The sequence below is a fragment of the Heptranchias perlo genome, chromosome 11, assembly GCF_035084215.1.
Source record: "Heptranchias perlo isolate sHepPer1 chromosome 11, sHepPer1.hap1, whole genome shotgun sequence".
Lineage (NCBI taxonomy): Eukaryota > Metazoa > Chordata > Chondrichthyes > Hexanchiformes > Hexanchidae > Heptranchias > Heptranchias perlo.
The window spans coordinates 31,675,013-31,688,910 of NC_090335.1; the positions used below are offsets into that span (position 1 = coordinate 31,675,013).

The 13,898-nt window shown below is 42.9% G+C and overlaps 1 protein-coding gene across 13 annotated transcripts in view; it reads left to right on the forward strand.

The window, feature by feature from the left end:
• Positions 1-13,898, forward strand: part of dmd (dystrophin) — a 1,591,310-nt gene that overhangs the window by 1,405,190 nt on the left and 172,222 nt on the right. For all 13 annotated transcript variants that reach the window (XM_067992781.1, XM_067992785.1, XM_067992782.1 and 10 more), the window contains 2 exons: positions 82-254; positions 10,398-10,554. In XM_067992781.1, the coding sequence (XP_067848882.1) occupies positions 82-254; positions 10,398-10,554 (330 nt within the window). The remainder of the gene's footprint in view (positions 1-81; positions 255-10,397; positions 10,555-13,898) is intronic.

Sequence of the window (13,898 nt, forward strand, 5' to 3'; positions counted from 1 at the left end):
CAGTGATTGGCCTGACTGTGAAAACCTATTTCTGGCAAATCGGTGGATACGAAAGAAATTTGTTTTATTTTTCTTTGACAGGATCTTCAGTCAGAAATTGAGGCTCACACTGACACTTACCATAACTTGGATGAGAACGGACAGAAAATACTTAAGGGTCTGGAGGGTGCGGAGGATGGGATTTTGCTACAGAGACGTCTTGATGACATAAATTTTCGTTGGACTGAACTCAGGAAAAAATCGCTAAATATTAGGTAAGGCCTTTCACCTGTGCTTATCTGGAAATTGTAAGATTTGTTTTTGAGTCGTGTATATAGGTAAGAGTTTAGCATTTCTGCCTCGAAATGTTACTTCAGAATTATTAGAAATCAGTAATGGTGTTCCGATTTATAAGATAAAACTTTGGATATCCTATTTTCCCTGGATAGCACTCTGGTAAATGTACTGTGTGGTGTGATTCTAAGGATTGCAGACCAGCTGACGTTCACTGTCTAGGCTTACACCTATAGGCACTTGGATAAGGTATTGGGGACTGCTGGCATCTGTGGAACTGTAGGCAAATGAGTAATCACTTTCATGAAACAAGAGGGAAAAAAGGAAATGGAATAGGGGAAAGGGGTCTTAATTAATCTCTTCAAGCTTATTTCTAATGGTTACAGTGGTGACTATAATGCAGAAAAGAGAAAATTGTGATTATCGTGGCTCCCGCACTTCACAGTATGTTGCAATATTTTGGTGTCAAATATTCCCCGGAGAGTTAGTAAGCTGGTTCCCAGCGCTGCAGGTGAAGTAGCGTCAAGAAAAACTCCCTCCTGTCACTATTCAGGAATAATGCTTTTACCAGGAAAAGTAACTTTTTAGTGGGCTTCTTCTTTTCATATGAGGTGGAAAGTCTCCCTTAGGAAAACTAATGATGGATTTTCCTGTCTTTACGGAAAGCTAATGTATGCAGCATACACACTGAACTGCTGGATTTAGGACTCACTCTGCTGCCCTCTCTCCCACTGGAAATCACTCAACAGTGCAGTTGTTCTCTGGAGAACAATACAGTCCTGTGTAGCAGGCGGCATTGTGTTCCTCATACTCATAAATTTCTGCTCAGCATTCTCACAGTGCGGCACTGATATGCCAAAGGATTACATTTCAGGAATCCATTAACATGATGTTGGAAACATTTACTATACCCATCCGATGATTCCACGTTTAAGTTACTTTGACTTTTTTCTGCTGATTCCCTCAAAATGAACTTTTAATTCTGACCTCTTGTTCAGGAAGTTGAAACCTTTGCCATTTGTGGGATAGTTGTAAAAACTGAACAGTTGACTATGTGCTAGAACTGAAAGCTTAGTTTCCAGACATATCCAGCTTTCCTTGAATACGTCATTCTGCAGCCAAAGCACGGCACATTCTTGTCCAAGCTGAATCTCAGCAGGATCAGGTTGGTTTTGACATACCGTTGGGGAATAATCTTTCAATGGTGCATATTTTTCTTTTTGTTCTGAATGTCAAGGCTGTAAACAGCACACATCTGAAGCAGCAATCTTTAATTGCTTGTGGAAGTACCTCATTAGTAAGTCAGAGGGCAGAAGTCCTGCCTGAAGCTTGAGTGAAGCTGATGAGCCTTATTAACATTCAATATTAATGACACTTCACTGTTACTCATATAAATCAATGCACACTCTAAATGACGCTGTACATTATGACTTGGGGGCTGTCAAAGGACAGTCAAATTTTTTGAGAATTTGTCATTTCCAGTTTTATGTCAACAATATAGTTGCTTGTCCAATCCAACTCCACCAGGACCATCAGCAACAGCCATGATGCTTGTCACATAGAAATTTATACATAGGCACATACACACGTGCACACACATGCGCACAAGCAAACACACACCACCCTGTAAAAGGGGTTTATCACCCAACAAGGGCTACTTCTAGAGGCAAATGCAGGGAGTTGAGACACAGCAATTGATTAACTGACAAATATATTACACTGCCTGACGTATACAGCAACAGACAATGGATTAAAACAACTGTAATTGGATAAATGTCAATGGTCACATATGTTGCCTTTGTTTTTGCACAGATTCAGTTCCTGCGGCAGGTAGGGAGGGATAGGATGCTCTGAGCAATCTGTGGGCCTTGTCTTCATGTTGTCCTCAGGTTAGGTTTGCACTGGAGCAGCCACTACATCTGCTGCAGTGTGAAATTCTCCAGTGCATTTTGCATGTTGTTGCCTTACTTTTTATGAAAATGAAGACAAAAGGAATTTGTGGCACCAGATGTGACCTGTAATTTGCATTACTAATCATCTCATTGCACCTTCTTCTCTGTATAAGTACAGTAAAGTGTCCTGATCTAAATCAATTCTGGCTGGTATCAGAAACCAAATTGTCACAGTGGTGCTGTGAGAGTTGTATGTCTGGGTTAGCTTGTTCTATTTTGTTTTTCTTTTTTTCCCACCTCTCTTCCTTTTCTCTCATGAAGGCACTCACAGTTGCACTCACAGCCTTCCAGTCCCTGGCCTAACTGCCCATTCTTCACATGTGAGCTTTGGACACAGTGCCAGCAAGTGGTTTGACCATGGGCATCACAGCCAACCCTGATCCAGTCCTCCTCCAAAGTCCACAGACGTATTTTTTTAGCAGGACTGGAGAGTGTTGAGGAGCAGGAATTCTGGCTGATTGTTTTATTTTTCTTCTTCTTAGACGAGTGCTATGGAGTCCCACTGTGGGCTTTTGTATGTTCTTAGATGAGGCTAGGGTGAACTAATTCAGCACAGGCCAAGGATCAAAACTGGGATCTTCCTGATCTACATGGCCCACAGCCACACCTGGAAGTGTATATACCCGTTGAGCCTCCAGGAGAGCAACTGAGTGCAAACAGTAAAACAAAACGTTCAATTTCTCAGCATATTCATTTACCTTTTAGAGCACAATGCCCACAAAATAAATCGTCAACCGAGTCTGTATTGCTGACATGAATTGGGTATTCCTGGTTGCAGGGGGTGTATGCTCCATCCATAGTTTTGATAAGGGATCTTCACATCAGTTTTTTTTTGAAAACCAATAAAAGCAAACCTTGTCTTCTAGCGACGTGATGATTGCCTTGACACAGTATCAGACATCCTCCAGCATCCAGAGATGATTCCATTTCTTTATTCAGATAATATCAGTCTCTCATTTAAATAAATCCAATATACTGACGACTCTGTTGTAATAGGATTTAGAGTTGCTCTGAAGACTAAGCTTTCTTACGAGCACCTGTCAGTCAGTCAGTCAAACCTGTAATCATTGCTAGACTGGTTATTCATACATTTCATTTATTTTTATCTTTAGATGTTTTAACCCAGCTTGTATACCAATAAATAACACAGATCTGTTGTAAAAACACCAACCTATATTTTAGACTGGTGGACACAAACTGGTTTCGCATTTTATTTCAAGTGAACATAGATTTTTTTTTTCTATCACTGATATTTAATATGATTTTTTTTGCTCAGGGTCATTAGGTTTTCCTCTGATGCTCAGGTCCTGTTTGTGACCTAACAGTAATGTTCATAGAAATACCTGTCCACACATATCACACGGACACACAGTGTAAAATCCATTGTTTGGAGTTTGAAGGACATCGATCTCTCCTTGGAGGTGAAATCGGATTAGTTGCTTGTTTGCAGAAATCCAGAAACAGTGAGGGGGGGGTCGGGGGTGGGGAGCACACTTTTTCAAACAGATCCTGTCTCAGCCTCAGTGAATAGGTCAATTTTTGAGAGGTATTATGTCCCATAATACTGTAATCCATGTCTCAGTGGTGGGGATTGCTCAGGTTTTTTTTCAATTTAGATTCGTACACATTTTAACTGTAAAGAGTAAAAATCCTATTAGCCTGTTCATATATTGATCAGATTAAGTAATTACTTGGCACACAGTTTTCAGCTGCTGTCAGTACTTTGAATTGCAAATGTGAATACTAATATTTGCAGCAAATGAAACACTGTCCTTTCAGGAGTGTTTCTTTGGTACAAGAGGTATGTGTGCAGAGCAAAAATGCACATGCAAGAGGAGCACTATGTGTGGGGTATGAGTGGTGCAGTTCTTGCTTCTTTTATTTACCAATTTCAAGGCATGGTGTCATAGATGCTGGTCTCCTTCCAGTACCTTGCTCAAGTGGTACAATTCTTCATGTGTGAACCGAGACAATGAGTGTTGGTCAGCTATTCAGCTGCATGGTGCATCACAGCTAAGCTGCTCTTTTGTCCACATGTGCACGCTTCCAGCAGTAGTTGTTGGATAGCGTTTAGATTAGGAACCTTGGCCGATTTTCAGCTCCCCAGATCAGGGATTTTGAGGCCAAATGTGCCCTCCTGTCCCAGATGAGATCAGTGAACTCAGCACAGACCTTTGTAGCACCTGAGACCTTCCTGGATAATATGGTTTAGTTGCTGACTGCCTCAACCAGCTGAGCTACCTGGCCAGTGTCTGAAAGGTGTTTATGGGCACAATTAGTATATGAACAACATGCATATAATATCATCACCAAGCATCCTGATTACTGCTGCTGACTGTTACTCTTCCTACAGAAGTGTTGCAGATATGTTTTCACTAATGGTGCATCAATGCCAAAGGTACCAGTGAGCTGGAAGCATTAACTTATACTGCTGGCCCTGTAGTTAGACAAGCAAAGCGTGGGATAATCTGTGCTTGTGTGCATGCGCAGTACTGTGCTCACCAGTGCCCTTGTGCTGGTTAGCATTTTAGTGATGAAAAGCCAATGGAAGACTTATTACTGCAGACCATGCAAAGCCAAAATTGCATGAGGCAGCCTCCCTGAGAAGGGTCTTATACCAAAAAAGAGCTGAATTCCAGAGATGAGGTGAGAATGACTGCCCTTGACATCAAGGCAGCATTTGACCGAGTGTGGCACCAAGGAGCCCTGGTAAAATTGAAGTTAATGGGAATCGGGGGAAAACTCTCCAGTGGCTGGAGTCATACCTAGCACAAAGGAAGATGGTAATGGTTGTTGGAGGCCAATCATCTCAGCCGCAGGACATTGCTGCAGGAGTTCCTCAGAGCAGTGCCCTAGGCCCAACCATCTTCAGCTGCTTCATCAATGACCTTCCCTCCATCATAAGGTCAGAAATGGGGATCTTCACTGATGATTGCACAGTGTTCAGTTCCATTTGCAACCCCTCAAATAATGAAGCAGTCGGAGCCCGCATGCAGCAAGACCTGGACAACATCCAGGCTTGGGCTGATAAGTGGCAAGTAACATTCGAGCCAGACAAGTGGCAGGCAATGACCATCTCCAACAAGAGAGAATCTAACCACCTCCCCTTGACATTCAACGCATTACCATCGCTGAATTCCCCACCATCAACATCCTGGGGGTCACCATTGACCAGAAACTTAACTGGACCAGCCACATAAACACCGTGGCTACAAGAGCAGGTCAGAGGCTGGGTATTCTGCGGCGAGTGACTCACCTCCTGACTCCCCAAAGCCTTTCCACCATCTACAAGGCACAAGTCAGGAGTGTGATGGAATGCTCTCCACTTGCCTGGATGAGTGCAGCTCCAACAACACTCAAGCAGCTCAACACCATCCAGGACAAAGCAGCCCACTTGATTGGCACCCCAACCACCACCCTAAACATTCACTCCCTTCACCACCGGCACACCGTGGCTGCAGTGTTTTCCATCCACAGGATGCACTGCAACAACTCGCCAAGGCTTCTTCGACAGCACCTCCCAAACCTGGGACCTCTACCACCTAGAAGGACCAGGGCAGCAGGCACATGGGAACAACACCACCTGCACGTTCCCCTCCAAGTTACGTACCATCCCGACTTGGAAATATATCGCCTTTCCTTCATCGTCGCTGAGTCAAAATCCTGGAACTCCCTTCCTAACAGCACTGTGGGAGAATCTTCACCTCACGGACTGCAGCGGTTCAAGAAGGCGGCTCACCACCACCTTCTCCAGGGTAATTCGGGATGGGTAATAAATGCTGGCCTTGCCAATGACGCCCACATCCCATGAACGAATAAAAAAAAAGTTGAGTCTGGAGGTGACAAAGGAGTGGTTTTCAGCTGCAGATGGTCTGAGTAAGGAGTAGAGGAGAGTGATGTTAATAGGCTCTGTTTTTGATGGAGAGGTTATGGGGCCAGAAGCTCAGCTCAGGATTGAGTCAAATGCTGAGTTTGTGAACAATCTGGTTCCATTTGTGACTGTGGTTGTAGAGGGGGATAAAGTTAGTGGCAAAGGTACAAAGTTTATGGCAGGGACTGAAGATGGTGGTTTTATGCTTCCCAATGTCTAGCTGGAGGAAATTGCGCTCATCCAAGACAACGTTGGACAACCAGTCTGAGAGCACAGAAGCAGTCGGGGGAGGGGGGAGTCGAGAGAGGTGGAGGAAAGCTGGAGCTGGGTGTCACTGTTGATGTGGAAGCTGACCCCACTTGTCACTCAGGGACAAACTTACAGGTGAATAGGAAGCGGGGACAAAGGATAAGACCTTGGGGGACTCCTAAGGTGACAGTGCTATGGTGGCAATAAAAGCTATTGCTTGAGATGCTCTTGCTACAGTTAGATACGTACCAAGCGAGAGCAACCCCGCTGTGCTGGACCACAGAGGAGAAGTGTTGGAGGAGGATGGTGTGGTTATCTGTGTCAATGGCTTCATAGAGTTTGAGGAGGATGTGTAGGGAAAATGTCATTGTGACTTTTGAGACTGTTTCAGTGCTGTGGGAGGGGCAGAAACCTGATTAGAGAGATTCAGACAAGGAGTTTGCGGGACAGGTAGGACGCAGATAAGGGATGATACAACTTCAAGGACTTTAGAGATAGGGAGGCTGGAACTGGGAGATGATTTTGTCATGGAAAAGTTTTGAAAACAGAGTTAAGGGTTGTGTTGTAAAGCAAAGTGTCTTCACACATGTCTAAAATGTAATGTGATTGAAATGCTAAATTTTCTCCAAAGACTGCAATCAATAAGCAGTTCATTAGTCTATCTTAATTTTCTATGAACACCTTACTCCCATTGTGTTGGAAGATCTGTGGTTAGCAGGCAATATCTAGCATCAGCCCTCCTCTTGAATTGTGGACAGGAAGTTAAAAAATAGAGAGCTGTGAGGGCAAGCTTTCGCCAGGCTCAACAGGAGAATTATTGTTTTATTTAAGTAAAATAAGATGATTGATGTGGGGATGCATAGTGCGTTCCTTATTTTGTATTAGTGTGCAAAGACAAGTTGTACTGATTGAATTAAGAGAGTCTGATCATAACCATTGCTCTGTATATTCACTTGCTGTGAAATAAAGCAGCTTAACAATTTATATCTCTTACAAAGTGTTTTCTTGTTCCACCTTCGAAAAGATTGGAGAGGAAAGTGGGGTAAGTGTGAAAGACGACAAATATTCAGTTCAGATCACAGGGGGTCCTATTATTACACCCCTGGGTTACACTAGTGTATAAATACATATTGGGCAGTGTGAGTCAACGTTCGCACAAATGGGGCAGGGATCCGCTTACAGGAGAACTGATGCCACCCAAGAAGGTATCTATGCCAGACCCGAATTTATGACAATTTAGTGGAGGGGGTGATGACGGCAGCTTTAAAAGGGAAGAGAAACAGTGCCCTGCAGAGTGGGAACATTTGCAAATTAAGTTAGCATGGGGGCCAAGAAGGGAAGTTGAATGGTAAGCAGTTTAATGAGAATGGGGTCGAGGGAGCAGGAAATGGGTCTCATGGATGTCTCTCCAACATTAGATATTTCTCCATACTGGTATCTGAAGAATATCAGAGGGAATCAGATCAATATTGCTGGAACCTGCACATCTGTAACAACAGCATGAGTTTAGCAGAGCTCACTCAAGATCCTTAGCCTTCTTAAGCTCATGATGTGGAGATGCCGGTGATGGACTGGGGTGGACAAATGTAAGGAGTCGCACAACACCAGAAATCACAAGCTTTCGGAGCTTTGTTCCTTTGTCAGGTGAAATGAAGAGTTGCATAAAGGCACAGCATATATAGTCAGAGAACAATGCCTGGTGATTACAGATAATCTTTCCAACTGCCCTTTATCACACCTCGGCAGAGAGATAATCACAGCAATCAAAGGAGTGAATGGTGTTCAGACAGGTTAGTCAGGGAAACATTACATCCAAGAATACTGAGGTGGGGTCACAAGGGGTCAAATCAGAAAAAGACAGAGAGAGAGAGAGACCAGAAAGACAGAGAGAGAGAGAGAAAATGACCACTTGTATTAAAAACAGATAACTTTTTTTTGCTGGAAATCGCAGCAGGTCCGGCCGCATCTGTGTATGGAGAACAAGCCAACTACGACTTGAGTCTGGATGACTCTACGTCAGGTGGGGTTACATGTAGCGTGACATGAACCCAAGATCCCGGTTGAGGCTGTCCTCATGGGTGTGGAACTTGGCTATCAATTTCTGCTCGACGATTTTGCGTTGTCGTGTGTCTCGAAGGCCGCCTTGGAGAACGCTTACCCGAAGATCGGAGGCTGAATGTCCTTGACTGCTGAAGTGTTCCCCGACTGAGAGGGAACCCTCCTGTCTGGTGATTGTTGCGCGGTGTCCGTTCATCCGTTGTCGCAGTGTCTGCATGGTCTCGCCGATGTACCATGCTCCGGGGCATCCTTTCCTGCAACGTATGAGGTAGACAACGTTGGCCGAGTCACAGGAGTATGAACCATGTACCTGGTGGGTGGTGTCCTCTCGTGTGATGGTGGTATCTGTGTCGATGATCTGGCATGTCTTGCAGAGGTTGCCGGGTTGTGTGGTGTCGTGGACGCTATTCTCCTGAAAGCTGGGTAATTTGCTGCGAACGATGGTCTGCTTGAGGTTGGGTGGCTGTTTGAAGGCGAGTAGTGGAGGCGTGGGGATGGCCTTAGCGAGGTGTTCGTCGTCATCGATGACATGTTGAAGGCTGCGAAGAACATGGCGTAGTTTCTCCGCTCCGGGGAAGTACTGGTCGACGAAGGGTACTCTGTTGGTTGTGTGCCGTGTTTGTTTTCTGAGGAGGTCGATGCGACTTTTCGCTGTGGCCGTCATTCTTAAGCTAATCACAGAGGTCCTCTTTTACCTGGCTGTTAAGATAGTACCTGCAGGTCATCCAATGTCCATCTGATTCAAGAAAGGAGCGATCTCTCTATCTTGTTATCTTTTCTGCATCAAATGTGAGAGCGCCATGTTGTGAGATATGTAATCATTGTCACACAGTATGATTTTCATATTATTTTCAGATAATTAATGGCAGCTGGAAACTCTTGGGATTCTAGCTGCCGCAATTTACTGCTTCATTGGTGCAGAAAGTTTTATGAATAGTATCTGCATGGAAGTCATCAGGATTGGGCCCTCAAATTAATGTTCAATGTAGTGCTAAATAACAGAATGTTCTGTATCTGCAAAAATTGATTGCATAAAAATATTGCAGCAAGATTTATTTCGTGAATCGACAGTAGATTTGTGACTTGAACTCATTGCATTCGATACTTGAAGCTTTTTGATGGAAATTGTTGACGTATTTGATGCTTTTCAAAGGCAAAGCTTTTTGTTTCCATTTTTCTCTTCTTTTCTCCTCAAGGCACTGAGGTATGGGTGCTGCCAGCGCTGCAATATCTTTGTGTGTGAAGCTAGATAGGCAATTCTAAGGGCTACTCAACGATGAAAATCATCACAGCCATTCCTGATCATATTCTCACGTAACGTCCTCACCCGGACGTTTATCAGCAAGGGTCGCTGCATAACAATCAGGAGTGAAAGCCCTGGCTAATGTTTTTTTTCCGTTCCTAGCATTGAAGCAAATTGTCTCAACTAACTAACAGTCAAAGCTTGGACCTTTTGAATCTGTGAGATTTAGTGTTACATCAGCCAGTGCCATTAGCCACCAGGTCATGGGGAGAGGGGACAGCAGGTCAAGCTTTCTATAGCATTGTAGTTGACACTGATTCCATGAGCCAAGTTGTATGTGCTACACCAATACAGGATTTTATGTTGTTTGTTTTATTTACAAAGAAAACAAAGCATTTTGGGCAAAAAATAGAAAATAATATGTATTAAGATTTGGAATATTCATTTATAAAAAGAACGCTGTAATTAATATTAAGTGGTTTGGTATCTTTCTTCAGTTGTGCTCTATTTCTGGTCACAAGCTTTGCAGAGATAATTTCAATTGATGATACAAAACAAAAAAATGTGTTTGAATGGTATTCTGGAAGAGGTATTTGTTTGTTTTAGTATATGGTACTTGGAGACACAGTAATCTTGCAGGTTATGGAAGAGCAACACCCAAGTAAGATCAGTTTGTTGCACTTAGTCGGGACAGCCATTTTTGTACGTTGCCAAACACAATGCTGAGGTAATGTGTTTTTTTACCTTTTAGAGCCTGTCTGGAAACGAGCACCGAGCAGTGGAAGCGGCTACAGATCTCTCTCCAGGAGTTACTGGCATGGCTGAATTTGAAGAACGATGAGCTGACTCGGCAAATGCCCATTGGCGGTGATGTTCCCACAGTACAACAGCAGAATGATGTTCACCGAGTAAGGAAAAATCTTTTCACTGCTTCGAACTTTTATCATAAAGAATATTCTTAGCTCCGTGTGTGCCTGCAAGGACTGAGTGGTCTTGCCAAGCAAATGTCAGCTTTTACATTCTTTGAGCAATAGATAGCCTTCATAGTTAGATTATTAATTGATCACTGTAAATAACAAAATACGTTTAGCTTGCCAGCTTCATTCTGTATAAAATTAATCACTGTGATATAACAAATAGCAACACGTAGAGATACTGTATTAGATGATGAAAAGCATGTTTGTGTTTTGCTTACAACATTAGAAATTTCACCCTCAAAAACAAAGCTTCAGGAGTGACCCTGGGATGTGCACCGCATATTAATTTTGTATTTTAGCCAAAAAAAGAAACAATGCACCTTTGTTGGCCTGCATGTTTTTTTTTCTTTTTCTTTTACTTATTTAATTAAGTAACTACAGTAAAAAATTGGAAAATAAGCTGAAATACCTCAAATAGGAAGCTGCTTTATAGCAACAGGATTACGTACGTATTGGAAACCATCGATCACTGCTGGTAAACCCTTTTAAGAAAAATTGTCCACGGGTCTATTCATGCTACAACTGTAGGGTGAGTGTAAAGCAGTTTTGCACTAACTCTGTAGTTATCATTTAAATGCAGCCTGAATCCAGAGAGTGAAGGCTCGACCTGACACTGAAGCAAAGCAGAATGAGACTGGAGGAGATAGTCTCACTCCACTTACTTCAGTGTCAGTTTGGGTCTTAACACCCTATTTAACTACTCATAAGTTTAGCTCCAGTGTGATGTAGAAGCTGTAGTGTAAGCCCATGCCTAATTAAACTGTGAATTAGCTGAAAGAGAGAAGTAATTTCCTCAAAGATGCTAACACCATTGTGGACAGGAGTTTCCTACTGCAACAGCTCCCTTACTGCAGAGAGGCCGCATTAGTTGGATCTTGACAAAAGATACTGTACTGAATTCTGGAGCTGGGTTTTGTGTTGTTTTGGTTCTAATCTTCCTGAGTAATAAGTTTCCAAATCATGATTCTTTCTTCCCCATTTTTTTGTCCTTCTCTCCCCTCCTAAATACATTGGGCAGAATGTCCTGAAACTTTTTGGGGTAACTACGACATAAGAGTAGTGTAGTGCTGTTTTATTTGTCTACGAGGAAATTCAAGTGTAACTGATTTACACCGGATTTACACTGAAGCAATGGTTCATGCAAATTTCCTTGATTGTTTGCGCTGCTTCGAATTATGTTCATCGAAACTCTGCTGCTCATTTACATAACGCCATCCGCATGCAAGAGACCAACTCATGAGAGTTTCCTGCATTTACACCAGTAATGCATTAACATAGATTTACTCCCAAATATTTAGGTTCAGCAGGGCCCGAACTCACCTGGTATCAGCATAACTAAAATTCCTGGAGTTTGATAACAATTTTCTTAACGGTTTTCTTTGAATTTTTCTTATTGAAACCTATGCTATATTAACCAAAAGTTCTTAGTTTCAATACATCCAAAATGTTTCAGACCCCCATTCCCCCACGTACTAAGGACTAAGTAGCTGGAATAGTGTTTCCAATGGGAATATCCCTGTTGTGCATAATAATGCAAAAGGAAGAGGATCACCAGAGATAAGAGGCTCTGAGAGTTAGGCGACAGGGCAGACGACAGCAGCCCACTTGTTATTATCCCTACTGGTGACGCTGCACTAGCCCTTGTTTTACGCCGGTTTGAACATTTCAGCAAAGCCAAATGAGATGCGCAGGAAATTTGGGCGTAAGTTCTCATTGGCAAGATTGGCATAGAGACTTGCATAAGTTTCGGCATAAATGGGATCGAGGAAATTCCAAGCCTTTAATTCTTATTGTGATACCACGTGTGCCATAAGCCCACCGGTACTACATCCAAGTGGCCATTCTTCATCTATGAACCTAGACAGTGAATGTCAACAGGTCATTGGACTACAGAGAGCATCGTAGCTGAGCTTGATCCTGTGCACACCGACGTCCATATTCCGCAGGAGCCACTTGATGGCCATTAGAAATTAGCAGGCTGATTTCTTTTTTCACTAGCTCATGGCTGAGGTCAGTTGTACAGCCCAAGTGCTGCCTGACTGAGTTCAACTAACTCAGCACAGACAAACAATCAAACCTGCAAACCTTCTATCTTTATGTCTTAAATACTGCACTAGGTGACGTCTTTACCCAGCAAGCCATGGGAAGACCTTAAGTTTCCGAAACACTGTATTGAGTGATGCGTGAATTTTATTCACAAATTGTCACATGAGCATTAATGTATTATTATTATTTGCACAAGGTGAAAACACAACCAGTAGAAACATGGGTTGATGGTGCTTAGTGGGTATTTTATAGAAACCCACTATAGAATTGTGTCAGTTAAAAAGCATTTTAAAAATCCAAATTGTTAGAAGGATTACCATCCCTTTTTCCAATCCAAAACTTATAAGGGCAGTTATAAGTTTTTATATCATCAAAAGCAATGTTCTCCGTCTCCAAGAAAATAACTGCAGTGAATGGGTGTCTTTACCCTGTTGAAAACAGGAGGTTTCTTTCTTTCTGCTCTACATTTATTATTCCTACCTACCTCTTTAATGTAGAGTACCCTAAAACAGGGGTGTCTAAACTCTGCCCACGGGGCACACATGGCCCCAAGCCCTGGTAATCTGGCCCATGAAGCCCGGGCAACTCAGTCCCATTTGCACTTACATTTTGTTATTCGCTGGTTTGTCCTGTTTGAAATTTGTGGGCCTGAAGCTGCAGAAAGATCAGTTCTTAGCATTGTTTCCTCATTCGAGAATAAATCAGAACACCAAGATTTGTTAGTAACAATAATTTGAGATATAGGGGGTTAGGTTTGCATTTTTACCACCTGGGTGCTAAGCCTCACTATGGAGGAGTGCAGAGAGTAAAATAGCGTGAGGAGGATTGCATGCCCCTAACGAAGGCTGGGCATTTATGCTTCTACTAATCTGAATGGAAGGAAAATTAAACAGGCTCTGTTAGGGGCATGTTATCCTCCAAGCTTGATTTCCCCTCTCTGCACACCACTGAGGTGATGCTTAATGCCCAGGAAGTAAAGACAAAAATCTACCCCAGGCAAATTAATAGGAACACGGATTTAAACTTTATATGTGGTCTACGAAGGATCATTCGTATGCAGCTAAGCGGCCCCCAAAGGCAAGAAGATTGGACACCTCTGTCCTTTGGGAGCTTTGCACATCCTTCTCCTTGGTGTAGAATGTGGCACACCTTATCACCATAATGCGGAGTACGGCATTGTAACTACACCTTTCCGCTGTAGAGTGTGACACAAGAAGCAGAGTACTTAC